Source organism: Kryptolebias marmoratus, linkage group LG4, assembly GCF_001649575.2.
Source record: "Kryptolebias marmoratus isolate JLee-2015 linkage group LG4, ASM164957v2, whole genome shotgun sequence".
Lineage (NCBI taxonomy): Eukaryota > Metazoa > Chordata > Actinopteri > Cyprinodontiformes > Rivulidae > Kryptolebias > Kryptolebias marmoratus.
The window spans coordinates 26,276,248-26,289,949 of record NC_051433.1 but is presented as its reverse complement, the minus strand read 5'-3'; the positions used below and the strand labels follow the sequence as shown (position 1 = coordinate 26,289,949).

Sequence of the window (13,702 nt, the reverse complement as noted above, 5' to 3'; positions counted from 1 at the left end):
GTTTTTGATGTTTGTCTCTTTCTTACTGTTTATTCATTGTCACATGCTGTTTTTATTTTGTTTTTTAATTATGTAAAGCACCTTGAAATGCCTTGCTGCTGAAATGTGCTATACAAATAAAATTTGATTGATTGATTGATTGATTGATTGATTCAAACTCCACCCAGAAAGGCCCCAGGTTGGGAGGTGAGCCTTCAGCCTAATTGCTGGGTGGCGACAGCTCCAACCACTGACCCACCAACAACACCAACAAAATCAAACCAAAAATTTGATTTTGTAAAACCACTCAAGCTGTGATCATTGTAATGATAGTTTTATACATTTTTGGTTTAAGTGGAAGACAACAAGCAGGCAGAACAGCATTAGGCCGTGATTCAATTTTTATAGACATTGCCTGTTCAGAATATTGAGCCTATAAGACAACTAGCACCGTCAGTGTGCATTTCACTGCACAAATTTAGCATTATGGTATCCACTATGTGGAGAAAACCATTTGGCCACACCTGATCACACTAAAACTAAGGCCGCATAATATTGTCTTAAAATTCATGTACTTTCATAGAGTTTGTCTCCCATTTGCAGCTCTAACAGCTTCCACTTTTCTTGGAAGGCTTTCCACAAGAGTTTGGAGTGTTTCTGTGGGAATTTGTGCCCATTCACTCTGTATAGCTCATCATGTATATCAGATCATCCCACAGAGGCTTGAAAGGTTTAAAGTCACAGCTCTGTGTGGGCCAGACAAGTTCTACCACATCAAACTCAAACCATGTCTCCATAGTTTTTGCTTTGTGCATGGAGGGACAGTCATGTTGGACTAAAAGAGAGCCTTCCCTAAAGTCTTCCCACACAGTTTGAAGAATACGATTGTCCAAAATGTCTTGGCATGCTGAATCATCAAGGTTGCTTATCATTGAAGATAAGAGACCAAGCCCAAACCTTTAAAAACAGTCTTATACTATTTTCCCTCCTCTACCAAACTTCACAGTTAGTATAATGTGGTCAGGCAGGTAAAGTTCCTATGGCATCTGACAACCCCAATTCCTCCATCTGACCTCAGAGAAGTGGGAGTCCTTACTCCACACAACACATGTTCACTGCTCCACAGTCCAGTGTTGGTGTATTTTACACTACTCGATCCAACACTTGGGATTGGACTTGGTGATATGAGACCTGCATGCAGCTGCTTGGCCATTGGAAACCCACTTTATGAAGCTCCTGCTGTGCATTTTTGTTCTTACATTAATGGAAGCTCAAAACTCTTTAGATATTGAATCAGCAGAGCACTGACAACTTTTACGAACCATGGACTTTACCAGTCACTGACCTCACTCTGATTTACATGATTTTCCGCTTCATGGGTAAGTTGCTATCCTTCCTAAACATTTCCACTTTCTCATGATATCACCTATAATTGGCCAGGGAATATCCAGCAGAGATGAAATATCATGAATCATCTTATTTTAAGAGTGGCCTCCTGACAGAACCACTTCTGAAATCACTGAGCTCTTCAGAACAACCCATTGTGTTTTATAAATGTTTGCAAATTGAAACTGTGTGACTAGATAATGTGTTTATTTCACCTGTGACAACAAGTCTTACTGAAACACCTGAATTAAAAAATTAACAAGTGTCTTCAAATACATTCTTGTACTGTTTAGGGTCATACAAATTTGTACCCAAATTCAAACAAGCCCACCGCACCTTCAGCTGAAACACATACTCACAACTATGTCTGACACCAAACCATAAAAAGTCTTATTTTCTTTAAGACAAATAAACCAAAGGTTACTTAGCTTTTATAAAACTCTCCTGGACAGAGAAATATTTAAGCCTTAAATTCTAGGGCAGGAAACAAACATCTTACACAATGCCTGCTGCTATGTAAGGGAAACCTGACAGAAATGGTTATCCGTTTTTATAATAATTTCACATTTTCTGCCATTAGATATGCCATTATGTTTGACAGAACTCAACTTTGACTCACCATTGATGACTGGAGTGAACACTGCCATACCTTCAAAGTTTGGATTGCTCACAGTTTTATCCAGAATCAGACCACCAATACTGGGAAAAGATGACATTGAACTTTTAGTTTTAGTGGGTCAGTTACATAAAACTTTACAAGATTTCTAATCTCTGAAATGTACAGTGGCATCAGAAAGAAATCAGACCCTGTTCACTTAGTTGTAGCATCAGACAACCCAAAATTTAAAAAATAAAATAAAACTGTCTAAAGTCATTTAACTCAGTACACCATATTTGAATTTTATATAATTTTAACATACAATACAAAACAGAAACATTACATTTACAGTGTTCAGACTCTTTAGTCATTAGTTGAAGCACCTTTGGCAGTGGTATCAGCCTTGGAGTCTTTTGGGTTTGATGCAACAGCTTTACATATCTGGTTTGGTGGATCTTCTGCCACTTTTCTTTCAAAATCCCCTCAAGCTCAACCTGATTAAATGGGAGATGTTGGTGGGTAGCCATTTTCAGGTCTCCAAGGATGTTTGAAAGGGTTCAAGTCAGGGCTCTGGCTGGTTCACTCTAGGACTTTCACAGAGTTGTTCCTAAGCTCATCCTGTATTGTCTCCTCTGTGTGCTTTAGGTCATTATGTTGGAAGGTGAATCTTTGGCCAAATCTGAGGTCCTGAGCTGTGTGGAACTGGTTTTCCATTGAGCATCTTTCTGTATTTTGTTAAATTAAGTTTTCCCTTAGCTTTGAACACTCTTTCAGTCCTACTACTGAGCTAAAATTTGGCGTAGTGACAACTTTTACGAACCATGGACTTTACCAGTCACTGACCTCACTCTGATTTACATGATTTTCCGCTTCATGGGTAAGTTGCTATCCTTCCTAAACATTTCCACTTTCTCATGATATCACCTATAATTGGCCAGGGAATATCCAGCAGAGATGAAATATCATGAATCATCTTATTTTAAGAGTGGCCTCCTGACAGAACCACTTCTGAAATCACTGAGCTCTTCAGAACAACCCATTGTGTTTTATAAATGTTTGCAAATTGAAACTGTGTGACTAGATAATGTGTTTATTTCACCTGTGACAACAAGTCTTACTGAAACACCTGAATTAAAAAATTAACAAGTGTCTTCAAATACATTTTTGTACTGTTTAGGGTCATACAAATTTGTACCCAAATTCAAACAAGCCCACCGCACCTTCAGCTGAAACACATACTCACAACTATGTCTGACACCAAACCATAAAAGGTCTTATTATAAAATTTGGCGTAGTAGTTGAGAGTCATTCCTAACACTGGTAAAAACAGAAAATAATTTATTTTGAATTTGTGTCTGTTGACGACAAGAATTAGATCAGCCAATTATAAAATAAAGTAGGAATTTTAAAAACTTTCCAAGTTTTAAATTAAACAAGTCTGAAAAAGATTTTGAACCAAACCTTGTGTTCACTCAAAAAAGTACAGTTCTGTCCTAGACTCACCTGCTGATGAACATGGCTGAAATAACTGGCTGCCAGCCTGACTTTAGGAGCTCTCTGACTGGTGGAGAGTGACTCGCGACAATGACCCACACTGGGACGATGAGTAGGAAGAAGCCACACACTACAGAGGGCAGGTACCACACATCTGGGGAGAATAAAATAGCAAAAACACAGACCCGTCAAAATCTTCTACCACATTCTTTTATAAAGCACATTTGGTTTTTGAAGAGAGATTACACTCATCTAACAGGAAATGTAGCATTCTGGATTTGACAGAAATGGTGATGCAGTTTCTGGATAATAAGTAGTGATTGTAAGAACTAAATATGGGTTCTGCTGCCCTCCTCTGGCTGAAACAAATCTGAAAAGAAGTAACTACAGTACATGTCCAACTGATGAATTTTGTGTTCATGACAAGCTTTTATAACTTATTTTGTAGAACTGAACCTTAAACTAGTGTCCTGGTAGATATACATCTACTATTTTTTGACATAATGAGTGACCTCTGACCTCTGTAACAAAAAAAGAAGCTACTGACACCAGCAAGCAACGAAAGAGTGATGAGGTCTCCTAGGCTGGCAGCGATGGGCGTGGCCACGTTGTCTGGGTTGATGCCCATCTTTCTGGAGCCAATGATGACTGCCACCACCACCACACCTGAAACAGAAGCTAAATGATGCATGAAGCTCATAAACTGCTGGATTCTGTGAACCTGACTCATCAGCATGTGCCTCTGTCTGACCTAGCGAAAGTGCAGCGATGAAAGCAGTGGTGACGCTGCTGGCACACAGAATAGCAGCCTGGATACCGTCCATTCTCCCTCGGGTCAGACAGCCAAGAACCACTGCTGCAATGGCTGCCAGGAATCCCACAACTGTGGCCTGCAGCTGGAAACACGTTCACACAATACTAAATATACCAAATAAAGTCTAGCCTCTTTCAGTTCTGGGGTTTAATGCATCAGGACAGAATAAAAATGTTCTGGTCTTTATCAGGTTCTGAAATTGTTCAAATCTACCCTCAAGTGAACAGAAAAACAGATTTCACTATGTTGTTTTTTATAAAGTTAAAATGGAAAATGTGTGTGGAAAAAAAACTAAGTCCATCCCATGATTGAGTAGCTTGTTGAACCGTTTCTAGCTCTTTCTAATAAATCAGTAGTTGCCATTTGTAGGATGTTATCAGTCTCTCACATGGTTGTGGAGGAATTTTGTCCCACTCTTTGTCAAATGTTGCTTCAGGTCATTGAGGTTTGCAGACATTTCTTTCTGCTCGGGTCTCTGAAGGTCCGCAGCATCAGGCTGAGGTTTTGTACTTTAACTGAACCATTGCAGGACCTTGATTCTTTTATTTTAAGATGTTCTGTTGTAAATTAGCTGCTGTACTTGGGGTCATTGTTCTGTAGCATGACCCACTACCATGCTTGACCGTGCTTGGTATGAGGTGTTTGTGCCAATATGCTGTTTGCTTTTTTTCCAATCCAAACGTGCTGCTGTGACAAGGACAAACCAAACTTGTGCTGACATTTTCCCCCCTCTCTTCCTTCTTTAAAGAGAAAAGGAGTTCTTCTGGCAACAGTTCCAAACCAGCCACACTTGTTCAGTTTTTTTTCTATATGTCCCGTCGTGAACCCTAACCTTTAATCTGCTAACTGAGGCCTGTAAAATCTGAGATGAGGCTCTTCGTTTTGTTTTTGCAATTTCTCTGAGCTTTGCGCAATCTGACCTTGGGGTCAACTTGCTGGCACATGCAATCCTGGGAAGTTTAGCAGCTCTCTTAAATGCTTTCCGGTTGTGAATAATATTTCTCTCTGTAGAATGATGATACTGAACCTCCTAAACCCTATGGAAGCAACAAGGCTTTACTTAGTTTTTCCTTACTTACAGATTTTCCATTTTGGCCATTAGTTTTAATAGTATTGCATAAAAAATTAAGCCCCTATCAGAATAACTTTGCCATTAGCATTCTAGCTAACATAAGCTAGTAGTACCCATTACTGCACTAAGCAGGCAGTTGATTATAAAAATCAGTGGCTGGTGACAATACTGTCAAAAATCACTGAGAAAAATAACAACATGAAAAAATTAAAGTAAACAGGATATTTTCAAGTCAAATAAAATGGGCTTTCAGTGGAAAAATTTAATTTAATTCTTCAGTTTCCCCTACCATAAATTGTTTTATATATTACCATACTAATTAATTCACATGGTTACTTAAAATTGTTTGCTTTTTAATAAATGATTGTTTTAGAGTTTAAATTTTTTTAAATCTTTGTCAGTAAATCCACCAGCTCTCTTGCATTATATCAAACTAACCAAATCTTTAAATGGATGCAGATGCAAAAGACAGTTTTTAGTAGAATAGTTTTCACTTTTAAATTCTCTCTTCATTATCCTGTTGTTGGGTCAGTTTGGGTTCACTTCATTATGTGGCTGTCATTAAGTTAAATAAATAACTATTAAACATGGGCTGTAAAAATTAAATCATCTCTACTGGGCACTTTTCAACCTTCCTCAAACATGTAAGATACCAAACTGCTCGAAGATGTTAACTGGCTGAGCTGCTTTAGTGGAGTGTTTATGATGAAAGCAAAGCTAGGAATAAACTATGCAGTCATGAATCCAACAGAGAAATGTGTGAGTGTGTGTGTGTGTGCGACCTGAATCAAAGCCAAATTACAGAACACCATCCTCCGCCGCGGCTGGGCCTCATCCATCTGTCCTGTGTTGGCCTGTACATGTAAACAGGTTTACGTAATCACATTTCCTCATGAAGCGTTATTGAATGTCAGTGTGGAAACTTCTAGAGGAGGCTGCTGCCAAGTAGCTCACATTTTACTGAGGTCATTGGTATCAATACATATTCTGGTTCTGCGTCACATATGTTTTGTTGATTTATGTGTGTTTTTGCACTCACTGCTGTTGACAGTCTGGATGCCAGCGTCATCTCCAGATTTCCTTTCAGCCCCACCAGAGCGGGCACCAGGATAAAAACCTCAGAGATCTCTTTGAACACCTCCCAGTGCTGAAAAACAGTGGTGTTTTAGTGGCAATAATTAAGTGCATCACAGCAAAATACATGGCAAAAACACCATTTTAAACTACACATTTAGATCAGTCTAGAGTCACCCCCCGCATCTTAATGATCTTCAGAGTTTAACAATTTTTATTTTCACATAGGAGGTTTGTTCACACAGTAGGGGCGATTGGGTAACTGCTCACTAAAAGGGCATATTTTTGACTTGTTCTTCAAGTAGCAGGGCCATCTGTACCCTCAGAACCCATTCGTCCTCTGTATGTTCTTAATCCAGTAAATAAACAATGTACAGTAGCGCTAAAGCTAACTGGGTCAGGCAATGATCAATCAAATTCATTCATTTCTCAACTCAGATGAAATAAAACATTTTATGATAGACATTGGCAAAGAGCTGAGCAGGAGCTGGCACTTTTGACTGCTTTGCTCATGTGTTATCTGCAAAGGAATAATCTGAAAGTTTCCAGCCATCAGAGCAATTCCTCAGCTTCAGCCCGGTGTGAGAACAGAAGCTCCAGGAAATTAAACACAGGGCTTTCTACTGTCACCTGTTTAAGAATTGGATTCATTTAGATCCATTCTGATGATCATTTTTTGACAATTTGTAACTAGTATATCAATTTTAAAAACTCAAATTGTGTTGGATTTGTCTTTAAAAGATCTATCTAATGGTATCAAAATATGTTGTGTTTGATGAGGTTATCAGGTGGCCTTGCTTCTTCAGTACATAACATTATGCAACATATGCAACCAACATAAGACTTTACTGTAAAACGTTTTCCTTTTCAGACTTGGCTATAATTAATTTTCTGAGTTCAAGGAGGGCTTGCCGCAGCATACATTTGTCATTTGTGTCATAGTTACCTTTGGTAGGCACTCTGATCTAACAATTATGTCCAAGACTGCTGAGGTTAATGCTTATGAAAATTTCCTTTTTGTCATCATTGCAGTGGCAAAAAAAACATGACTGCAACAAAACAGTTAAGACTTCCAAGACTAAATTTGAATATTAAACAAGTATGCACCAAAAAATGGGAAATTGTATATTCAAGGATCTTTGCAATGATTGTATGAACAGAAGTTCTGGCTCGATGTGTGAGGAACAGATGGTGTTGCAGCCACAAGCAAAAGGAAAGTATCATTTCTTGAAGGAACATGTTTTCCCCACAGCTTTGCATACATTCATGCTAAAATTTTAAACAAAGAAGTCGCTCAATTTATTAGAATTAAAAGTATGTGATGGGAGGACTCTCAGTTACTACCACATCACATTTTAGTCCAATATCTGTAAAATGTACAGTTAGTCAACTTTAAACACAAAAATGGCCAACTGTAGTGGCCATCTTGAATGGGTTTGACTCCAAAAGTTAATCACCTGTAGACATACATCCAATGATTAGTTTGAGTTTTAATAAAATCTATCAGCTAGTTTGAGGTATTTTGCCAACAGATAGGGTTGACTGACAGTTTTTGCAAAAGTTTTAAACAAAGATGTTGTGCAATCTGTTACCACTCAATATGTGAAGAGGATGACTCTTAGGTACGATCCCACCAAATTTTAGCTTATCTGTTAAAACAGAGATAATTAGGTGCATCTCAGCAACTTGCATGTTACTTAAATTTGTTTAAGTTGATTACCTGACCGTATTAAAAAAGGGATTGTAAGGTTATTTTTTATTTATTTTATTTTATTTATTTTTAATGGTGTTCAGGTTTATAAAACAAAACTCTCAAAAACATACCAGATGTGAAAGACCACAACATTAGCTATTACTAAACCTTTGCACTTTTGTATTGCTTTGTTTAGTTTGTCCCCGTTTTCTCAGCCGAACATCATCATTAACATGCTACATAAATGTTGGTCTCTCGAGACTGTTGAATTTTATCAGTAAACATTTGGACTGACCTTTTCAATTGAATCACAGCTTTTGATACCATAGATCAATGATATCCTGATCAATTGTGTTGAAAAATGTAGTTGGGTTCTCTGACCATGTCTTAAATTGGTTTGGCCAAAAAAAAATAATAAATAAATGTAAAAAAAAAAACAGAAATCAGAAAGTAACCAATAGATGTATTTCTGTGACTGATTAGCTTTTGGACTCGACCCAGTTCAAGATGACAACCATAGATGATCAACCTTAGCACACAATTTCGCCTATAACTCAGTCATTTTCACAGATATCAAGCTACAATTTGCTGTGGCAGTAGCCCACAGTCATGTCCAACACTTTGAGCTCTAACAGATCACACCAGGTCTTTAGTTAAAATGTCGACATGCAAGGTGGCAGGTGATATGCATTCCTTCAAGTAATTCCATTTTCATTTAGAAAATGCATTTATTTGTACCAATAACCTTTTCAGACAGATCCTTTTCAGACTCAAATAGAAAATTGGATCTTGGTTATGTAGCCATTAAAATCATTACAGTATATAAGAGTTTCATAGCAGATGTTTTGAAGACAAATGAGAGAAAATAAATTTGAAAAAATTATCATTGTATATTGGGATTCTTGGGCTTCTTGACTCAATTTGTACTCTGATGCCCATTAGATTGCAAGATGTAGGAAGAACAAAATGTCAAGTTATTTTCTACATGCATGTTCTTGCCCTGTGGTGGACTTGACTAGGGTGTACCCCACCTCTCACACAATGACCTCTGGAGATAAGCAACACCCCTCTGCAACCCTGATTGGAAAAGTGGGTTAAAAAAAAAGGATGGCTGGATGTCTTAAGATGATGTGTAAACAGTAAAATATAACTTATCTAACATTGTTACACAATGCATACATCAAGAACAAACAGTGCTGATCATGAAAATGCCAAAACATGACATGACTGTAATCGTGTTAAAGCTTTAGAATCAGTAACGTCAAAAGATGTGCAAACATCAACACTTATATAAGCAATATTTTCCCATACTTGCATTGTATCCATGACCATCCTGGCTGCCACCATTTCCATACTGGACACCATGTATGGCAGTTGGACCTGAACTGCCATGATCCTTGGGTTTTTCTGCTGGAATCTTTGGGCCAAGTAGTTCACTTTGTATGTTTCACCTAGAAACTCATCTCCAGAACCAGTTGGGTCACCAACTAAAACGCTTTAGGCTGAAAAATGTGACAGTCCTCTTAGATTAAAGTATCATCTTTTTGAGACCATGTAAGCTTTTAATAACTGTTAATGGTCCTTGGATGAGAGGATCTTTTCTTTGAGAAAAATTATGCAAACGGACAAGTTTGCATCACAGTCCAGTTCAAGGTGGGCAGCAACACAAAGGGCCTTCATAAATGCTGGCTGAGGCAGCGTTATTTTTTAATTTGACCTTTACTTATTACAGGTAGTCTCATTGAGACACAAGGACTCCTTTTCAAGAGAGGCCTGGATGCTTCCATCAATTTAAACTAAGCATACAAACACACACACACACAGATACACACCAGTGGCGGCTCTTGGGGGACGGACAGAGTGGCAGCTACCCCTTTATAGGCTAGTTAATATATTGTTGTACATTTTGCAAAATGTTGAAAGTCACTAACGTCACAAAGTCAGTCTCTATCCTAACTCACAGATTTAAAATTCACACACATCCCTCTTGGATAAAGTGGCCACTGGAAGGCTACTGGTGCTCTACCTGTGGCACAGCAGATGTCAGATAAAGAGTATTCATTTTAATACCAGATAAAAGCTAAAAACAACCTTCCCCCCCTTCTCTTTAGATGAATATTGTCATTTCTTTTAGCTCAGCTATTCATTTTGTTTATTTTCAAACTCTTGATAATGGCCAGCCCACTGACACAGAACCCGATTTAGAGCGATAGCTCCCTTCCTTCTGCACATTCAGTGGGGGTGTTTGCTCACATTACAGTGCAAGTTAATTTGGTTTTATGATTTCACCACTACAAATAGTATTGAGATCTGTGTTGTCTTATCAGATTTTATTTCAGGTCTATACCTAACCAGTGTAAAGTGAAGTAGGTCAAAAGCCTAAAATTGTCTTTTAGAATTTTATTAAGAAACAGTTCTGGGACAATCTTTCAGTTATTGGTCTGTAAAATGAATATAAATGAATGTTATATACACACTGCACACCTTGATTATTTGCAAGATTATGTTTAATCTCAAACACGTTGAAAATGTTATGGAAAAAAAATGCACAGAAACTTAGTAGCTACTGCATGCAAGTCTGGGACAAAATCAAGTCACTGAGAAATAGCACTCAGTTAAGTATGGTTTTATGCAATGTGTGCAAATATTGAAGGACAAATAACCTGAATGCATAATTTTAAGTCCAAAATTAGACATGACCTGCAAAAATAAACTTTGCTGCCTCTGCTGGAAGAAAAAGAAAAAAAAAAAAACAACTAACTACGCCACTGATACATACGCGCACACACTCGCCTCATGCCTCACTCTTGAGCAGCCGTGCAGTTGAGGTTGAGCGCTGGAAGCAGATAGGTCTCTCACGGGGCTTAAAGAGAGTCCACCTCTTCTGGGACAGGGCCATCCAAAAGGCCAGCAGCTTCTTCTCAGCCCTCCTCCTGTGCTGCTGCTCCTTCTCCCTCAGCATCTCCTTCTCTTTGTCCTCACTGTTGTGCCTATTTGCTACTTGACCTTGGCCACTGAACTGGAGCTGTCTCTTCATTTTGATCAGGTCCGTTCCAGCTGTGAGACGATGAATGATGTGGCAATGGAGGCTTGTCTGAAGAAGCTGTACTGAGAAGAAAAAAAAAGAAATAAAACTGAACAGAAGAAGCCTTTTGGATGACCTCTTCAGGAAACAAAACAAAAGGAAGTCCAGGTGCTTTCCATCCAACTCCCAGGCAGATTCATTGTTGTCACTCTGTAAGTGTTTTCCTTGAATGCCAGATGGGTAGAAAGCTTGTGACGGTGCTCTGTAGTGAAGGGGAGGGGAGACAAGCCAGAGAGAGTGGGTGCAAAGGAGTAGGATGCCAGACACTTTACCTTCTAGGTAAAACACGACTTTATCAGGACTCTCCTCCTCCTGGTTTGTCTGCAAAACACTTCAGGGGACACTGCAGATGTCCTCTCTTTCCTGTGATGGCTCCTCCTTTCTCTGCACCTTAATGTCCTTGCAGTAACAGTGACGCACTGAAAGCAGCAGCAGGTGCTGGACCTGTCGCTGACACACTGATGCCGACTAGAGAGGACAAATATCATCTTCCTCAATCAGCGGGAACACAGGAAGACAAACTGCCCTCCCTCCCCTGGACTGTTGGAGCATCATGACACATCACTTTTTCTCCCCTCCTATGTCATTTACCACTTCATTACAAATGAAAGAGCTAGTATTATTTGAAGAAATGCTTATCACCCACTGCCTTTCATGCCAGAGTTATAAACTGAAATCATCTTGTGCTGAGAAGGGACTGAGTTGTAACTGTCAGACCTTGTAAATGATGGGATGCACAATCTCGTGCAATATTGTGAGATCTCACAAGATCCAATAGCTTTAAATATGTATTGACTATAACTTCCAGGTACTACCACACCAAAATATGCTTCAATTAGTAGTAAAACCAACTGAGTTGAGCCATTTTTGTGTTGGCTTAGGTTGATTAGCTGTGGGTTGCCTCCAAATGTTAATGAATTGTAGATGTATATCTGAGGATCATCTTCTGAGTGTTTTATTAAAATCCATCCAGTGAGTCAGGAGATATTTTGCCAACTATACAGACAAACATGAACACATGCACACACAGACATGGGCAAAAAATATTATTGCCACTTAACCTTCAGTATAGGGTGGTAAATAAAACACTTAGCCCGGCATGGAGATGAAAACCAAAAAAGGTCCAACAGGAAACTGCAGCCTCAGGTGTGACAGAAAACAAACAAACAACCATGATCTGGTTATGAGATTTTTTTTTTTTTTTTGGTATTTGTTCAAAGTAACACATAAAAAAAATGCAAAGAATGCTGAGTAAAGGCACATCCTAAGATAGCCCTCACAGACGCCTACACACAAGGACAATGACTCAGCTGAAAAATGTCACAGACATGACTTGGCACTTTATTCTCTGTAGATCCCCCTTCTGATTTTACTTTGAGGCAACAGCTACCAGCGACAGAACTAGAAGTAGTACAGCTCTCATATACACATAAATCACAGTCCACCAGGAGCTTTATTTTTCCCTTTCTTGAAGAACTATTTTAGTTGTATTATGGGAAACTAAACAGAAATTAAAGGCTTAACATTCCTTGAAGGAATGCACATCACCTGCTGCTTTTCATGCCAGAGTTTTGAACTAAAGTCCTCTTGTGCTGTGAAGGAATGGTGCTCTTGGGATTTTGGTCAAACCGTGAAAATAACATTATGCGCTCTCCAATCCAAAATGGCAAGATCTCCCAACATGTCCGTGCTCCGAGTAGGTGCTGTGAATGACTTTTAGATTGATATCTGTAGAATTCAATGAGGTTTAAACATTCTGGTGTTTGCCAAGACTGATTTGCTGTGGCGGCCATCTGGAATTGGGATGAATTCAAAAGTTAATGAGTTGTTGGTGTACATCCAACAATTAGTTTGAGAGAGTTTCATTCAAATAAATCCAGTGGCTCACAAGCGATTTGCTAACAAACAGGGCTGGTAGACATAGCCAGAAGTTAAAGCAAAGATGTTGCACAATGTGTAACACTTGGGGCATCACATGCCTCCCTGCATGCCAAACTTTTAACAATGATTAAGTGTGATCTGTTCACACTCAGAGTAAAATATGAGTTGGAGACAACTCTCAGCTACTGCTGCTTCAAATGTCAGCTCACTATCTGTAAGAGAGACTGAGTTAAAGCCATTTTTCTGTTTGTTGGTCAGTTAGCTGTGGTGGCCATCTTGAGTCAGGTTGACTCCAAAGCTGTGTTTGCTCATTCACTTACAAAATTATGGTCATTATAAAGTCGATAATAAAACACGTTTCTGGATTTCCATCACTACTTGAATGCAGCATACTTTATAAATTAATGTCAAGGACTCAATCAGGTATCAAAGAAAATAAACACCAGCGTTTGCTACAAAAAGTCAACCACATACAGATGCTGGTCATAAAATTAGAATATCATGAAAAAGTAGATTGATTTTAGTAATTCCATTTAAAAAGTGAAACTTGTATATTATATTCATACATTACATACAAACTCATATTTCAAATGTTTATTTCATTTAATTTTGATGATTACAAATGA

General features: G+C 38.5%; 1 protein-coding gene across 5 annotated transcripts in view; it reads right to left on the bottom strand.

Annotated features, from left to right (window-relative positions):
* LOC108248734 (solute carrier family 41 member 1) overlaps positions 1-13,702 on the bottom strand; it is a 24,457-nt gene that overhangs the window by 8,188 nt on the left and 2,567 nt on the right. Inside the window, exons 1-7 of one of the 5 annotated variants that reach the window (XM_025010971.2) lie at positions 9,422-11,797; positions 6,383-6,490; positions 6,126-6,197; positions 4,209-4,353; positions 3,977-4,135; positions 3,467-3,611; positions 1,985-2,064 (exon numbers count right to left, since the gene is read on the bottom strand). In XM_025010971.2, the coding sequence (XP_024866739.1) occupies positions 1,985-2,064; positions 3,467-3,611; positions 3,977-4,135; positions 4,209-4,353; positions 6,126-6,197; positions 6,383-6,490; positions 9,422-9,502 (790 nt within the window). In that variant the 5' untranslated portion in view covers positions 9,503-11,797. Of the gene's footprint in view, positions 1-1,984; positions 2,065-3,466; positions 3,612-3,976; positions 4,136-4,208; positions 4,354-6,125; positions 6,198-6,382; positions 6,491-9,421; positions 11,798-13,702 lie in introns of those variants that run through there. The other 4 variants (XM_017437704.3, XM_025010967.1, XM_025010969.1 and 1 more) reach the window with 4 other exon arrangements.